Source organism: Anser anser (assembly GCF_964211835.1).
Source record: "Anser anser genome assembly, chromosome: 1".
Lineage (NCBI taxonomy): Eukaryota > Metazoa > Chordata > Aves > Anseriformes > Anatidae > Anser > Anser anser.
In genome coordinates this window covers 7,708,971-7,726,808 of record NC_139720.1, presented here as the reverse complement: position 1 = coordinate 7,726,808, position 17,838 = coordinate 7,708,971, and the positions used below count along the sequence as shown (strand labels likewise).

The following is a 17,838-nucleotide window of genomic DNA, read 5'->3' as shown; positions in this document are numbered from 1 at the left end:
AGGTGAAAACATTCTTAAAGTTGCTTGTCTCTCTTTCTGCATCTCTTTTCCAGGTAGACTGGAGACCAAGAGAGACTAGCAGTTCTGCATTACCAGCAGTGCTCTTTGTCCCTCAGCCTCAGTGGGGATGGAGGCTGTCCCCTCAGCACCCAAACTTGGCTGAACTTCAAAGCACAGAACCAGAGGTTGCTGGTGCTGTTCAAACCCAGTGAGAGCCACAGGCGGTGCTTTGCACTGAGAGAATTGTGACAGCACGGGGCACTGCCCCAAATCTTGCGTTGTCTTTCCTTTTCTGTCTCGGTGACAACGCAAACATCTTTAAAATGACCTTCTGGTTTGTCATCCAGTGGATGTTTTCTCTGTGAGTTGTTGACATTGCATTCTCAGTAGATCATAAGGGAAGAAACTGAATGTTAACTGGGTATTCTTGAGGTCTGGAGTGCCGCAGTTCATTTTCATATCCTCTAAAGTGACGATAGGAACAGTTTCAGTAGCCGGTGAGCCCTGCTTTTCTCCGTATTCTTGACATCACTGAGATTGCTTTGGGCCGCCCTGGTCAAGTGAGCAGGAGCAGCAGCAGAAGTCTTTGTGGTCTTTCAGTCTCTTGGCAGCTGTGTAAGTAACGAAGCTGTTCACTGCTGATACCATCACCTTGCTCCCTAGGTTTGAGGCTGGAGCCCGGTTGACCCTGTTCACTGCCATTCTAATCAAGAAAATGTTCGGAGATAATGTGATTGTGTTTATGTGGGCCTAATTGCAATGTCATCTATCGGGCTCATGCTTTTTTTTTTTTATTAGGAACGCTGCTGTAAGACCTGTCGTCAGACTGCAGTGAATTAAAGGAGGAGGGTAAAAAATACTTTTAAGAAATTAACCATTTCTCTCTGTGTTTAATAAGATTGGGAGGTCTCTCTACTGGCGCCTTCCAGTGAAGTCATCCTGGTGTTACTGCAAAGGAGAGAAGTTGGGTGTCTTCAGAGAGCCCATGAATTTCGCACTGTGAGGAAGGTGCTCTTAGTTAAAGTATTCTGGCATTGTATGGATAAAAAAAAATTCAAGCTTGCTACTTCATTTTGTCTGCTGGAATCTGGAGATTTTAAAGCGCATGATAAAGGGCAGCGAGATTGGTCTTGAAAGGAGCTCACGGTGGTTACTACAAATCTTTTTTTGTAGAGGAGAGAGCTGGGGCGTGAGGGTTAAATAACTTGCCCAGGACCAGGGAGGCAAGGCCAGAGCCAGAAACGAGAGCAGCCAAAGGATTAAAAAGTCTGCCAGTCTTCGTTTTGTCGGCAGAATGGTAATACAGCAAGTGATGGGCAGCAGGAGGGTACGGAATGAGTGATCTCTACGGCACAGTAGGTGCACACAGCCTTTTACGTGTTCAGTTTGCAGCAGGTTAATGCACTCTTCGGATCTGGAAGCAAATTTCTTGCTCTTGGAAGGCAGTTTGAACGAAGCATGAAGGGCTGGGAGGAATCGAAACCTCCAGCCCACCCCTCCTGTCATTCCCTCTCCCCTAGGGGCAGGCTGTGCCCGTGTTTTGTCACGACCCAAACCTCTCCAGCCCTTTTACCTGCCAAAGACCGGGCGGATGAAAACCAACCTGTTGGGACAGCGGCTGGCTGTAGCATCCTGGCAGGAAAGAGTGTTTTGCGTTCTGTTTTCAGCAGCTCTCACTTTGAATTAAAGGGTGAACCGTGGGAAGTTATTAATGATGTCTGTAATCATGGATTAATCAAGTAAATCTCTCTAGTCAAGTGCCTCTCGCTGCACCGAGAGCATATAGATGAAGATGATAGTGGTGGTGAGCTTTCATGTACAAGCAGGGCTGAGAAGGTGACTGGGAAGTGCAACGTGGATCGAAGTGGCCCTTTTCCTTTCCACCCAGGGCAGAGCTAGCTGTGTTTGAGCGGAGACACGCCGAAAACTTTTTATTCCGATTCCTCTCAAAATCAGAAGGGGGGAGAGTGAAACCCTCTTTCTTTCCAAAGAATGCCTTTGGGTTGCTTGTAACAAACCGCAAGTCTACGCAGTAGTTTAAAGATCTAAAAATGTAAGCCTTAAAAAATGGTGTTTGATGGCTTGCAGTACAGCGCGGAACAGATGTTCAGGCTTCTTCAAGAATAAAATCTTTCTTCAGGAGGTATTCAGTGTGTGAGCTAATGCTTCTGTGGAAGATATTAATTCAAGAATTTATTAAGACAAAAAGGAAATGGCATGAATTTAGCTTTAATGTAATTTTTGGACCCGGACTAGTCTATTATTTTGATGTTCATCTGTATGCTTAGGCATTTATTTATCTGCTTTTTAAGGGGCCTCAAGCCTACCTCTGCTTTCGCAGCTGGAAATAATTGTGGGAACCATTTGAAGGGTGAAAATGCCACATATAAGTATAATAATAGAAATACGTGGTGTCTCCCAGGAATTTTTATATTCAGATTCCATATGTGGAGGGCGATTTCTGGGATGAGGAATACCAGAGAGCAAATAAATGCGATTCCCTGGATGCCACATAAACACTGGGGTTTTCTTGGCGTGAGCTTGCCTCTCGTTGTGAAGCCATACGAGCTCTGTTGTAGCAAAAGCTCTGGCAGCTGCAGGAACCTTAACCCGGTGTTGTTAAGAGCTACTCTGGATCTGCTAAAAATTCTGGGGGCTGCCTGCAGCTCTCTTTGCATGCGTCTTGCAGTGTTGCTATCACTTTGGGACTTTTGCTGAAAAAAAACATCTCTTTAGATAGAATAAAAAACAAAGAACATCAGAAGCAGACGTGCTTGTTGGAGATGTTCCCCCACGTGGAACTTGCATTCTTCTGGCACACCCCAGTTCATTGCATTCTTTCAGTATTATCAATTTGAAGGGTCTCTGCTGCTCTCACAGAGCTTACTTGCAATTATTTCCTGTATTTTCCTTGGAAAGCAAGTATGTGATGGCTTGGTCCTGGCTTTCCATGGCTAAGGTGTCACTATGGTTCTTCTTCGTTGCTCTGAAAGCATCTTGGCATCTGAAAACATTACATTTCTACCTGGGAGGATACTCGAGGTGATTTTTATATGGGGCCATTTTCTTTGTCTGGTGGGATATTGAAGTTGTTTTGTGGTTCTGTTTGAGGATTCGAAATTCCCAAATCCAAAAAATTTCAAAATTCAAAATCCAGGATCCCTAGTTAATTATTTCTGGATTAAAAAATAAATAAACATCCTCATCTCCAAGAAGTCGGGGGCAAAGTCTGAGCGAGTTACTCAGGCAGGACGAGACACTGCAGATGAATGCTTTTGTGCTGCTTGTGCAGCAACAGCTGATTCAGAACATGCACCGAGGAAGCGCCTGCCAAATTAGTGGGCGTGTTAAACTGGAAACAAGCTCAGCTAAAACATACCCGAATCCACATCTCTTTCCTTGTGCTCTGGAGTAAGGTAGCAGTGAGTCACCGGAATGGGTTGCGCCTTCTCGGTCGGTGTGTAGATGAGTGAAAGGAGCCTCTCACGTGCTTTTAAAGCAGCATATTCCTGCTCTGTGATTCTTTGGGTTAAGGTATGGGGAAATATAAAATCCTTTGTCTAGATTTACGAGGCAGAATTGCTACAGAGCCACTCCAGTAATGCTGGTAGCAGGGGGCAGTGCTTCGTGTCGCACTGTGATGCGCTGAGAGCAGCTCTATGGGTGGTGGCTTTTGTACGGATGAGCAGCAGAGACGTATTATATACTTATACATATAAATTTCTACTGTCTGAACATTTATTAAACTTTGTTTTAGGACTTTAAGGCATTCTGTCACGGAGCTGGACTGCTCTGCTGATGTGAGGGCTGAACCTCAGAACGAAACGCGGAGGTGCCACTTCCAGCCCAGCTCCTGTCTCCTGTTGTGCACTGAGTCCTTGGTGCCTCAGTTTCCCTTTCTGTGAAACTTAACGTGTTTTGTAGACGTTTGCTGTGAAGGGCTGTGGGCTGAAATCACACTATTTCAATTGCATTGCATGCGTATCACGTTGCAGAGTGACTACGGGACTGCGACGGTGGCCTCCAGCCAGGCTAAGGTTTGCAAAGGGTGTGAGGGGATTCACCGAGTGGGAGCCGGGTGCCCTATTTCGCTGGCTTCGTTTGGAAATTCTAGCTGAAATCATTTACAGCCTAATCACATGTGGAAAGCGTCTCCAGTCCTCCAGGGAGCTTTATTCATTCACATTTGCTGCTAGTAGAGTTCATGTTACGTTAGGAAACCACGGTTCCTGACCTCAGAGCTGAATACATGTTTTTAAAAATAGGGATGGGACAGAAGAAAGGAGAATAAATAGGCTTCATTTTAAGTCATTGCCAAAAGCAAATCTACAGGCTGCAAAATATGACATCAGGCTTTCTGAGAAATGATTGAATCCAATTTTTTTTGTTGGGGGCTCGTGTTAGAGGACCAGTACGTTGGCTATGACAGTTGTGGGTGATTCTGTTTTCCATCTAAGCAAAGGGAAGACTTGTGTGAAAGAAGCAACAGGTCATTTCCCGGTGTGCTTTTATGGAGAATCGTGGATGATGATGAATGCCTGCTGGGAGAGTCACAGTTCCTTCAGCGCAAGAGAATTGAGAGAGGAGCACGGGGAAACACAAGTTTATATCCAAAACAAACCTGCACTCTGAATACCTGAGCTCTTTTAGTTGGGAAAAGCCTGACGTGAACACCAAGGAAATATGAACTGCTGCATCCTTATTTCAAAAAGTGAAATAAATAAAGTTTATTTAGAGTCGCTGATGGATAGACTTGCACACGCTTGCTCATGGCATGGAGCTAAGTGATGTACATTGAAATGTGGGCTGTGTTTCGGGTGCTTTTTGGCTTTTTTTATATGACATGCAATTAAACAGTGTGGGATTTGAGACAGTTCATTGGATGGCCACCACGTTGGGCTGGGGCTGGAGCAGCTGAGGGTGCTGGGCTTGTTCAGGGGGGCAGCCTCGGGGACCTAACATTTAGACCTAAATTAGATTTAATGGAAATCTTCCAAGTTTCTTCAGGCAAGAATTTTCCAACGATTCTGTATATTTGGCCTTTGTGCAGATAGGTGCTCGCTTGAGATAAGCAAGAAGAACTCCGAAGGGCATCCCATTGATTCGTCCCCGTAAAACCCACATGCTGTGAGATTTATTTATTTATTTTGTCCTATCAAAGGACCGGTGTTTGTTTCATCAAACTGCTAACTGCAGCGTGCTGGATTCTGCACGCTGGTGTCCGTGACAGCAAATGGAGAAGAAGTGCTCTGAATGTGTTTTGTTTCAGGTGCTGAACGTTTTGTGGCTGAGGCTCTTTAATGCAAGGGGGGACGAATGGTCATGTATAAATTACTTGAAAGCTATAAATTACTTGAAAGCTATAGTTTACTTGTCATCTGTTGCTTAAAAGTGCTGCGACTTGGTGTTTATGTTTTCTATGCTAGGATAGGAAAATGCCAGATTGGGAAATGATATAAATCATCTGGGTTTTATTGGCTTCACATCAGTGGACTTCTTTGGACTTTCACTGGGTGAAATATGGCCTTAAGAAACATCCAACTTTTTCTCCCCACCCCTTCTGCTCAAAAACTCCCAGCCCCCATCCCAGCAATGGCAGATTTGGCAATTTTCACCCGGAAACTTTTGCTTAGTTTGGTACTGCTCAGGGCTAACCAGCATGAGATATTTTCCCATAGCTGGCATGAGACTGATGGCAGAAAATGAGAATCTGTAAGGTTTTGATACGCATCTGTGGTATTTGATGTAGTCACTATTTAAAACATCTTTTGGATCTTAGCATTGCTGATATAAAAATGTTTCATCTGGTGGACTTATTAAAATCAGCCGGGCTCTTTGCATGCTTAACCTCGAGTATTTCTAGTTCTCAGGATGGGAGGAATCTGCGCATCCAATCAAGGGATGAAGGTTTTCAAAGATAACTTACGAAATTGCCATCAATTTTAAAAGATGTTTGCTCTGAGCACCTTCACTTACTACAGACAAAATCTGCGTAGAAAAGCATAAATGTTATCAGTGTGCAATGCTGCCTTGATGTGTTTTAAGACAGCTTTAAAAGGCCTTTCAGTGTAGATTTACCATAGTTCTTCCCTTCCCCCTGTTTTGCAGATACTGTGAGTAAGGACACCGAACCCAAAGATCCGTATCCCACTCCAAGAAAGATTATGGCTGAACCAGACTACATAGATGATGACAATCCTGAATTAATTAGACCTCAGAAATTAATTAATCCTGTGAAGTCATCCCGGAATCATCAAGATCTCCACAGAGAGCTGCTTATGAATCAGAAAAGGTAAAAGCCTAAAACTCACATGTACCGTCCCTTGACCCCAGAAACACAGCTTGAGTTTTAGTTTCATCAAAATGGCATTTTACCCCAAACCAAGCAGATGCATTTTGTTGATTCAAATTTTGTAGAAGAAGAGACTCTGATTCTTAACCGTGGTATTTGCTTGAATTTTATTAAATTGGTCTAGTCCTTCTTTCTGTGATAATTTTACCTTCTTGTCTTTATTTAATTGTTAATTTAAATTAACAATTTAAATGTTAATTTTATTTTCAAACAGCTTTGCTCTCATTGTAATATTGGATAATTATTTTCAATATAAAAGCTTTGCCCATGTTGCCTGCTGATTGTTTGTTTCCTGTTGCACAATCGGTGGTGCCTGCACCAGCCTCAGGTGGGGTACTTGCAGACTCACAACCAAACCTGCGTAGATCAAACAAATCCAAAAAATGGTAGAATAACAGTTGTGTAAGAAAGCTGTAGGCTGCCCCACTGTTTTATCTAAGTGTTGATCCAGCTGTAGGCCTTCCATGTTTGGTCCACCACCAGACTACGTAGAGGATATTGAACACAAGATCAGCTGTTGATAGGTGAAGCTCCGTAAAAGCTTCTTGTAAAAGACTTTTCACTTTGTTTTTGTGAATACTCACTAAGGGTTGGCTTCGTGAGGAAGCAGTTCAGTTCTCCCCTGTCACATTTTGTATCTGGGGCACTGTAATTTGTCTTGAACTCTTATCAAATATCTGTCAAAATTCAGTTGTTACCAACAAGATCATCAAATCCACAAGTTTTCACCATTCCCAGTACACGCTGAGTTTATGGGGCCACTTTTTAGTCGAAGAAATCCTAAATTTTATTTCAGATGAAGTTGTTCTCTGATTACTTGATCTTTCTTACAATGCAGTGTGGTAGTCTGGGGCCTGCTCTGCTGCCGCACAAGTGTTTCTTTGTATATTATGCAAATTGTGCTTCCTCCTTTCTGGGGTGGGATGCACAGCTGTTGCATTATATATTGCTTGTGAAGAAGTAAAGAGCTGGAACCTGATTTCATCAACTTCTGAGATGCAGGGATTTGGCCTCGAGGTAGCTGAGGGTTTGTTATTAAATCTCTTCAACAATGGAGGACTCATTTAAAAAAACATACTATGAAAACAAGCACCTGACTACACAAAGGAGAAAAAAGCCTCCAGGCCCGTGAGACTCCTCCATTTAAACAAACAGACACTAACATCTATAAAAATTAGTGATATGGCCAAGGTACCAATTGTTATCTTGGTGTCAAAAGCATAATCCTGCATGGCCATCCTAGCAGGAATAAGGGAAGACTTAGTGTCTTCCTCCCTATTCTGGCAGATGAATTAGAATTTATAATTCAGGAATCTTGTTTATTAATCCATTAATAACATACATAATTTGAGTCCTAATCTAGACCGTGGAACTCATGTTCCTTGGCCACTTGCATCCAGTGTAAGAACAGATCATTTAATGACCATTTTCACGTCTCTTCTGATAATTCAAATGGTCCAGGGGATTACGGCTGTTGCTTTGGCTACTCCACCACAGCTGGATTTGTGTGTTTGGCAGAGAAGTCTCATTCTGAAAATTTCTCTTTTTTTCCCTTTCGGCGTGGTGGTATTTTGAGAAAAGTTTTTTTTTTTCCTATGTGTAATAGCAAAATCCTCACAATTGCTGGGCGTAGGTACTTAATTCTAAATGAACAGCATTTCTTTAGTGTTGAAGAAGTAGAAATGTTTTACGGAATATCAACTGAATTGGAAAAAAGTGGCCTAAATAGGTGTTCGACCTATTCCATTTTTTTTTGTTAATGGGATTAAACATCAAAGTCAGTTCCTAGCACCACGAAGTTTATAGGCATGGAAAGAAAAAAAGGTAAAGTTCCCCAAATTACAATCTTGCTCTGAATGATGTGGAGGCCGCACTAAATTAAGTCTGTGGTGTTGTCTTTTTTTCCTTTTAAAGTGTATGAAAATATAAAGCGCTTGAAAACTGTGGAGCTTTTTTCTTCTAGAAGAATATCCTATTACACAGAACAGTTGTGCTGCCCTCAGTATCTGCTCTTCTTTTATTGTGATTTTGATGAGCTGCAGCTGTTAATTTTAGACTTGTATTTATTGGTGCAGAAATGAAATACTTTGAGGGTTTCACCAGCAGAAAAAAAATGATATTTTTGAGAAGAGGGTTAGGCTTCTGTGCTTTATGCCATGTGCCACCTCTGATAGGAGGCTTTTCAGTAATGTAGCTGCGTGTTCTGCTTTGTTACGGCAAATTGCCGTGCGCATGGAAGAATTTTAGTGCCCTGATAGAAGCCCGCTTCACCATATTTTATTGTGAATACTCAGCGTAGGCACTGAGAGCTTTCATTTTTGACCAGGCAGTTCTTAGCAGCATTTTTTAATGGCAGAAGGAATTTCCCCATGCCTACATGCCTTCTCCATGCCTACTGTAAGCAGTGTCTGTTGGTCTTGAGCTGATGTAGCTGATGAATCCCATCAGCTCTAACTTGTGGTATAGCACAGTATGCTTACTCTAGACTAAACTTTTAGGATTTTTTGTTTAACCAGAAAAATCATAAAGAGGTGATTCAAGATTCCCAGTTAATCTAGTAGCAGCCTATTTGTTGCTTTTCCCTCCTAAATATGGGAGTGAAAGCAAGTTCAGATATCTTTTACAGATCAGACTGCCGATCCCATTTGATCAGACTGAGGGGTCTTCTGCCGGTGTTTATCATAGCTAGAGCACACCTAAATCAGGAAAAAGTAATGTTAATTAGCAGCTTGCGTCTGCTTCGTGGCTATCTTTATTGCCAATCACCAGCCTGGAAGTTCCCATTGATCCAGCTCTCACTTACCCAGTAGTAATAATAATGGTAATAATAAAATTGCTCCAACTTTTCTCTGCCTGACTTATTTTAATTATAATTTAGCCCTTAAAAATTAGCATGAAACATAAAATATTAACACGATCCTGTAGCTTCTGTTGTGTTCAGGCAATGAGATCTATTATGAGAAATATGGAGCAGCATTTGGTGTTGCTAAATATTTGATTTTGCTGCCAGGATCTGTACAGTGATAGAGTGTCACATAATATATGGAGTCATTCATAGATGGCACCATAAAATGGCATTTGAATATATAATTAAACATGCAGTCAGATACACATGTTATGGAAGAATTAGGCACCCACATATTAAGTAGGGAAGGGTACAAATATGTTTTTTTGAAAGCTTATGCAGATTATTGAATTTCTTGAAGTTGAAGTTAAAATGGTTGATGTTAAACTTAATGCCAGGTGTATTCGTATAATAGTCTTCACGGGGAAGATGACGAGAACAGGCACGGTTTGGGTCTTTTTGCTCCAACAAGTCCTGCTAATAGCTGAATAATGGGGATAGCTCGGGATCTTATAACAAATATTTCGAACTTCATAGCACAACAGAGACAAAAGTCACCAAAATAAGTAGGAGTGAGTGAGTGTGTGTGTACACACCCAAGCTGGTATAAAGAAAATTAAGCACCTTCCCAAAGAGGAAGGTTTCTCATTTCGAAGTAGTTGGCTTGGAAAATATTTTGTGCTGAACGGACTCGAAACTGAAATCTCATGAGAGGAAGGATCCTCCGTCCTTTGTCTGGTCTCCAAGGTGACCGCGACTTTTTTTTTATTTGGGGTTTTTGTTGTCTTAGCCTCTTTCTGTGTGATTTTCAGTGTAGCCTGGGAGCTCTCGCTGTTCTCAACGGAAACAACTTGGCAGCCAGGCATGGCTAAAGCTCTCGTATTTCCAAGGAAGGACAGAATTCATGATTTCCAGGAACAATGTGACAAAATCCAGAGGGACACTGTGTTTTAGCTCTGCCCATGCAGTCTTCTCTGCACATAGTACCCTGTGTAGGACTGTCTGAACACAATCTCTCTGAATTATCACCCAGCACGGGAAGTGTTGTTTTTTTTTCTTGCTGTTGTGTCTTTTTTTTTTTTTAACCCTCCAAAATCAGTTTCCAGCTCTGCTAGAGTCTTGGTTTTTGATGTTTTTTTTTTTTAAATCTGTTTTTCTGGAATGGAGAGAGCAGAAGGAAGACTGAATATGAAAGCCATAACAGTGAATTATCCAGGAGAAATACTAGCATGCATGTTGAAGGGAAATATTCTCAGTAATAATATAGCTTAAACTTCAGCTTAGGGTGTAGGTTAGAAACCAATAAAATTTCTGCCCATTTTTTTCCTTTTAATTAATTATTTGTATTTCAAAGTACCTAAATAGGCAGCCAGTTGACGTGAGAAAACTTACCTACAGTTTTGTGTGAATTTATGCATATTAAAAGTGATCTTTCTCCCTTGTTTCCCTGCCCTTCTACTCCTCTTACTTAAGGGGTCTTGCACCTCAGAACAAACCAGAGTTACAAAAGGTGATGGAGAAAAGAAAACGAGATCAAGTTATTAAACAGCAAAAAGAAGAGGAGGCGCAGAAGAAGAAGTCCGACCTGGAAATAGAGCTACTGAAACGGCAGCAGAAGCTGGAGCAGGTAAGTTGGGAAACAACACTAGCTTTACACATCTCCTTCTGAGCTCATCACCCAATGCTCCCTTTGTAGACAGGAGAGAAGCAGCAGCAGATTTTTGGCACGGCTCCTCTGATTGAATGCAGGCACCTCTTTTACAGTGACTCAAATCACACTCTACAATTACCTCTTTGTTTTCATGTATTATATAGGAACTCCGTGTAGATCTCTGCCTTTGGTCAAATGAATCCTGTTTTGAACAACAGGAACGTGTGTGGAGCACTGGCCACATGTAACCATTGAAGCTGTGGTGAATTGGTCAACTTCTGTAGCCTTTGTATTAAGAGTTGATCACTAAGAATGGATGTTAGACTCTAGTGCATCAAAACGGGATGCTTGATGAATAAAACATCGATTGTTTCTTTCTCCTGGGTTGTGTACAAAAACTAGGTGACTTTTTAAGGCTGCAAAAGCTCTTTTAAATGAGTGAGTCTATTGGCTTTTCCAAATGAAGGAAAACATTCTCGGACCCCAAGTAGAGAGATCATTATGGAGTTGCAACCCTTTGCTGGGAAGCTTACTGCTAAGCACAGGGCCAGCCAAAGGTCTCTGTGCCTCTTAAGGCACTTTGCGTACTTGAGAGGCAAAATTTTTTCAGTGAAACACCTCATCAGACAAGTCAGCGTGCATAAAACATTGCATTTACCTTTAAATAAATGAACGCTTTAGAACAGTCTCTCCAATTTTTCTCGACAGAAATCAATTAAATCGAGTAACTCTATTGAGAATGAGGTGTAGTCAAATCAATGTTTAGGTTTAGTGTTTTTTATTATAGTTTTTAACTAGGCATAGAAATATTTTTGGAGGGAGAAAGCTATTGTAATTTGAAGTATATCGTCCTGTCACTTCTCCTTTCTGCTCTTAGAAAGATAAGGCCAGCTTCAAAAGATGCCTGATTTGGAATTGAGCCACCCAAGGACATATGTAGAATAGAGAATTCTCTTAGAAGAGGAAAAGCCTGTCCCCTGCAAACAATGTTGTGACTTTGTAAGCACTATGGGAATGTCATTAATTAACGTGACACATGGAGGAATGTTGTCATGAGCATGTCATGAGCATGTCATGTAACAGAGCATGTTCTTTGTCCGCGAACCAGAGACAAAGGAGAGATTATTTAAAAGAGCTAAATAGAACCAACAACATGGTCCCCATTAATCAGGGAGACCTTGGTTTGTTCTAAGAAAAAGCTCCTTTCAGGAGCTTTTGTTAGTTTTCTGAAGGGTTATTTCTTCCTTTCTGGTGACCTGACCTGTCTGCCTTCACTGAGGATTGCTAAGCAATCCTTACTCTGTGCAGCGTGTAATGCTCTGTACTGGCACTACGTAGGTTTGCCCTGTAGTGCAGAGAGTCTGACCTCACAGGGTAACTTTGAGAGTCTGCATAGATGAGAGCTTCATCTGGGTCAAAACTGTCAGTGAATGGACTTTAAAAAATGAAAACCTAAGGGCCAAGGAGGAGCCTTAATTTTTGTACTGATCTCTGTGATAGAGAAAGCAGATCTACCAAAAGATGGTCAAGTTAGATACAGAAATCCATACCTAGGCACTCAGAAATAAATTCTGCAAGTGTGCTCAGTAGTAGCTGTTCACACGTGTTCTCCCACAAGGCACATTTGGTTTTGTCCTGTTCTAAAAGCCAGAGAAGGGAATTATTGTTTTTTTAATGAAGATGTCCAAGAACTTCTTCAAAAATGCTTCATCTTATGCTCTTACTGGACTAGCAGAGTTTTTGTCCATCTGGCAAAGGCATTTGCAGGCCTGCTGGAATGAGCTAGAGACAAGGATTTGAAAAGACTGATGTTTTACGAGAACAGATACTCCCAAAGAAATACAACTTTACCTTTTCCATGAAAGAAAGAAAGGAAGCAGTTTAAATTGTTGCGCATGGCCAGTTATTGAAGCCGTCTTTTGTCTTTTATGTCAATGATCTATTTTATACGCTTTTTAACATGAGAATCCCTTTTCAGCTGGAACTGGAGCAACAGAAGATACAGGAAGAGCAGGAAAATGCACCTGAATTTGTCAAAGTCAAGGGCAACTTGAGGAGGACGGTCCAGGAAGCAACAGAAGCACCAGACTCCTAGAGCCAGCACCTGCTAAGACTTCCAGCTTTCCTGCGGTGGCTGCAGAGAGGCTTTTGCAAGTTGTCTCAGATTTCCTTGTCAAGAGGGAGAAGAACAGCATCCAGCCGACACTTACTGAAGATGAGATTTTTAATTCCTGGGAAGCGTGGATTAAAAAGACTGTAACAGAAACAGATCGACTTGCCAAATGCAGTCCTGAGATTGATGGATAAGGAGTCTGTTTGTCAGTTCAGTGTCACGGACCGGTCTGAAGTGTTCACTCAGAGATTTTAACCAGGGATACTAGGGAAGTTTCTTCAGCGTTGCACTGCTTTATCTCTTGTGATCCTAGTTTAGTGGAGATACACAGATTATATTTTGCTTTAAAACAAAACAAAAGTCCTCCTGTGGTATCTTAATGAAACTTTACTGTGCAGGTAAATTTCCTCCATCTAGACCTACACCGTGTGTGCTTATCACAATAATTTGTGTTCACTTGGAATTCTTAGCAAGTTTCCGAGGAGATGAGGTATGATGATCGCTGCTGCCCGTCCCCAGGGGGATAGGCAGATGTAGGCCAGATGGGAATGCTTAAAATTCACCAGCAGTGAACTGTTGAGCAGCCTTAAAGCCCAGTTCTCCCTGTTGAACGTGCAGAATATGGGCTATGAAAGAGCAGAAATCTGTTGATCCTCTCACCAGAGAGAATCCAGAAGCTGATTTATCTTTAAACTTCTCCCCTGAAATGTTGTGTGAAGGTCTGTGCAGTGCTACCTGTGTATTTACCTCTCTTATCTCTCAATGCAAAACGACCTGTCTTCTACCTTTGTGTTTTGAAATCCTACCTACTTCGCTGTCGTGGCCTTTCTCCTCCAAGAACATGCTGGCCTGAATGCAGTGTTAGCACATTACTTGCCGAAACGTCTTCAACTGAAATGAGGAGTCTGGTCTGCCCTCAGTTCCTGCTCAGTTGTTGCAGGAACTCGTTGCAATTGCTGCAACAGAGCTGTGCTGAAACCAGACCAAACTGATCGTTGCAATCTACCAAAATGGAAAAAAAAATCCCTAAAGTGAGGCATAAAGTGAACCTCATTTTATCCCGTCCATCCTCTAGCCTCAAGGAAGAGGGGAAATGTGTTACCACTGAGCCTTCGGGTCCAGTTCTGTCACCGTCTGCCTTTCCGCGAGTTGCCCCTGTGACTTGCCGTTAAATAAATGCTACTCAGCTTGCATAGGGATGGCAGAATCTGATCCTTCATGCTTATGACTACTAGTTACCCAGGGAAGCCTGGGCTGAGGAGGGGGGAACAGGTGACTCACGTAGGATTATAGGACTGGATTCTCACCTGGTGTGGCTGGGTGCAGATACTCTATCTTCAGAAGCTGGGGAAAAATCCTCCTCTTCTTTGACCGGCGTATTCCTAGCTCTCACTGAGGCTGTGCTCGTCCATATCAGCTGGGGATCTAATCGTGGTCTTTGCCTTAGGATGCTAAACAAAATAATTTCTACTTTGTAATCACATTGGACATAACTGAGAACACTTTTTTCCTGATATCAACAGTGGCGTGTTTGTGTTGTAAAGGTGGTGGGGGAGGGTTTGTTGGTTTGTTTTTTACTTTCTTTTGCCTTTCCTGTAAGTATTGGATGTTTTAAATACAATTTCAGTGCAGCGCTTGGGACAAAATGCTCATAATTAGCAATGTTTCCTAGTTACAGGCTTCGATTTGTCAAGATCCAGGCATTTATTATGAGGGCATAATCAGATCAAGAGTAAATTGAATTGCGATAAGTGTATTGCCATTGATTTAGATTTGCAGTGTGACTCACGTCTAGAAGATTAAACGTGAAGATGGTCTACCAGACCGTTCTGATTATGGGCATGCAGCAGACAAAGGCCGAATGTAAGACTTTTCCATGTATTTTCTCAACAGAGGAACACCCGGAGTGCTGCAGACGCTTCCCTCCCTCCCTCCCTTCCTTCCTCTGTTAGGAGAGGATCTTCCTCTCTGGGCAGCACGTTATTCAAACGCTTGCGCTGACGGAGTTTGTTTCGTACTGCTGATTGCTGAGGCAGTGCTATCTGCTGGATTTCCATGCTACACTCACCTTTATCGTAACCATCCCCAGCCTACCAAACTTCACGTCTCTTGGCTTCCGCTCTGCAGTTAACCTCCTGCTCAGCATGGAAGTGTCTCGAAATCGGTGAGGAAACCCTCCTCTGGCTCGAGAAGACCATTTCTTCTCAGCCGTTTGGCCTCGGTGACCGTGGCAATCCTCCTGTGCAGGCACAGCAACAGGGATGAAGGTGGGTGCAATCCACATGCCACCGGAGTCGGTGGGGACGCCGGCTGCTCCTTGACTTCGGTGAGCGCTGGGTTCGAGGCTGAAAGTCTGTTGCTTTCTCTCCGCATCACCTTGTGGTTCAGGCGGAGTTTCTCTTTCTGAAACACAGAGGAGGCCAGAGAACTCCCTTGTACATACAGCGTGAAGCAGATTTGGTGTTGTTCGTTTTCACTTGGAGTTAATTCTGTGTACAACCACAACATCGACGTGTCTGTTACGGCATCTCTGAACCCTGCTGACCTTGTAGTGTAGGAATCAAGCCACCCGTGTCATTTTGACAAGCAAAAGCTTGTCTTTAAAGTCAGGATTGGGCGAGAAAGGGCGACCCTACGTGGGTGGCCAGCTAGTCACACCACGAGTGTCCTGTGCAGCTAGTCAAGAAACCCCTTGCCAGTAAGCGATTCCCAGCCTGCCCTTTAGCTCTATGGGATTTGTAGCAATCCTGCAAATACTTCAGTGATTTGAAAATGGCTCACTTTTACCACTTTTGCCTCTAATAAGGCAGAACTTTTTAAAAATTCTAGCTTTTGATAGTACAGTAGTAAATTTTTAGATTTTTTTTTTTGTGGCTTTAACCTTCTGTTAATATCTGCACTTGTTTGAGTGTACATATATAAATATATATAAATATAAAAAGGGAGCCTTAATGGATTTGTTTTCATAATTTAATATTTTTTGTATTTGCTCTTGTATAATTGTTTTTAACTAAAAGTATTACAGAAACGAGGAACACTTAGAACCAAAGCTATGCTTAATAAAATCTACTACATGCTTGGAGAGTGCAGTGGTGTCTGTCACGTCCTGCTGAACCCAAAACCTCGGGGACCACCCTGAAATACCCAGCTTCGTTAAAATCACGAAATGCAGGCAGGAGCATCAAGATCATGGTGGCTTCTGGGTCCTTACAACTGTGTTTGTACATGCAAAACTATTGCTAAAATCAGTTGGCAGAAGTTTGCTCTGTCTCCTAGGCATGAATATTGAATATTTTGGACATAATTTTAAAAGGACGTAATTTTAAAGGACATGTGAAAGAAAGTGCACACCCAAGTGATTTGCTGGTTTAAGGTCAGGTTGTTCGGTGCCTTTGCAGAGAGCTAGATCTTACGGGAACAGCAGCAGGAGAACAGTAGCAGGGGATGGAAACAGGGCTGGAAAAGACAGGGGTGATCAGATCAGCCCAAGGAACCTCGGCTCGTCCCGGTGAGCCCCGATCAGCCGGGGCCAGGTGTCGGTGGCTGGGGAGGCAGGGAGGAGAGCAGGGTGAGCTGGGGCAGGAGGAGGAGCGCGGTGAATTGGGAGCAGATGTCAGGAAGGGCTTTTTTCCTTCAGAAACTGCTCCGCGTGTGGAAGGGGTCCTGGCAGGAGTGCTGATGCAATCCTGCTGGACACGCTCCAGGAGCTGTCGGATGTGGGGGAGGTACGAAAGGAGGCCGAGTTAGGAAGGACTGGGTTTCTGGGGCCTGGTGGAGAGACTGTCCTCTGCTCTCCTACCTCGGGCACAGCCAAGTGTGTTTTGAGTTATCCTTCCATATTTCACTCCAGCTCCAGAGAGAAAACGGAGTGGAGGACGTTTGATCTGCTGTAGCCGCAAGTCCGGGGGAAAAGATGGTCTTCCTTCTGCACGCTTTTTCAGATCGTGTTGAGCCAAAACATCTTGTCATGGGGCTTTGTAAGATAGGTCTGCTGCCCGAGGGCCTTGAGGGGCCCCTCGGTTGCTGTTGCAGGAGCCACAGGTGTTATTTCGTAGCTCAGAAGGGCAGGTGGCACTTGGGCGACCAGTGATAAAGAACTGAGCAAGGTGGCTGGGGATGGGGCAGCTTCGGTGGTGCCATTTCTGTAGGGTCAGAACTGACATCTTCAGGGTGTGTGTAGGGGAATTGGATGCTCAGCACCCAGCGATGGGAAGAACACCCACAGTTGATGAGATCTGGAGGAGTGGAGCTACAAGACAGCTTTTTGCCCCACCCCACCTCTTTAAGCTGTCTTTGATCTGGCAGAGTACGGTTTGTGGTGCCCTTGTAGACGTCAGTGACGGCTCTCCATGGTGGAAGCCATGACCAGAGGAAGAGTTTCGTGGTGGTAAGAGAGCACAGATATTCTGACTTCCACTCCTTGCTTGTCTTCCATGGTCTACCATCTGGCAATGCTGTAGACATTGCTAAAGGCTGCCTTCCGTCCATCTCAGTCGCTTGCTGCCTTCGCTGTCTCTCCAAGACAATAACTTTTTCTAATAATCTTTAACTGGCTACTCAGGTTCATTTTGCTGAACATCAGGTGGGTACACCTGAGCTAACCACCTGGATTTGATGTGTGTTCCTGCAGAGAAACCGGCCCCTTTCCTTTGCTTTGAGTATAAGGGCACCTGCAGCACCCGACTTGGCGAGAACATCTTCACTGCGAGGACTCTGAAGCCGGGTGATTTGGATGCTGCCCCTGAACACCCGCTCGCTCATGGAATTTTTTTCCCTGGTTAAAAAAAAAAAATAAATCAGGTGCTGTGGCCTCTGTAAGGGGCTGGGGACAAGGGACCTGCCCCAGGTCAAATACCAGGCAGCAAGAGGGGAGGTGG

At 43.3% G+C, this 17,838-nt stretch overlaps 1 protein-coding gene across 5 annotated transcripts in view; it reads left to right on the top strand.

Moving 5' to 3' along the window:
- The window catches only part of FAM107B (family with sequence similarity 107 member B), a 60,294-nt gene extending 44,250 nt beyond the window's left edge, over nt 1-16,044 (top strand). For all 5 annotated transcript variants that reach the window (XM_083809577.1, XM_083809580.1, XM_083809581.1 and 2 more), the window contains 3 exons: nt 6,109-6,292; nt 10,671-10,824; nt 12,827-16,044. In XM_083809577.1, the coding sequence (XP_083665703.1) occupies nt 6,165-6,292; nt 10,671-10,824; nt 12,827-12,943 (399 nt within the window). In that variant the 5' untranslated portion in view covers nt 6,109-6,164 and the 3' untranslated portion in view covers nt 12,944-16,044. The remainder of the gene's footprint in view (nt 1-6,108; nt 6,293-10,670; nt 10,825-12,826) is intronic.
- The last annotated feature ends 1,794 nt before the right edge of the window (nt 16,045-17,838 follow it).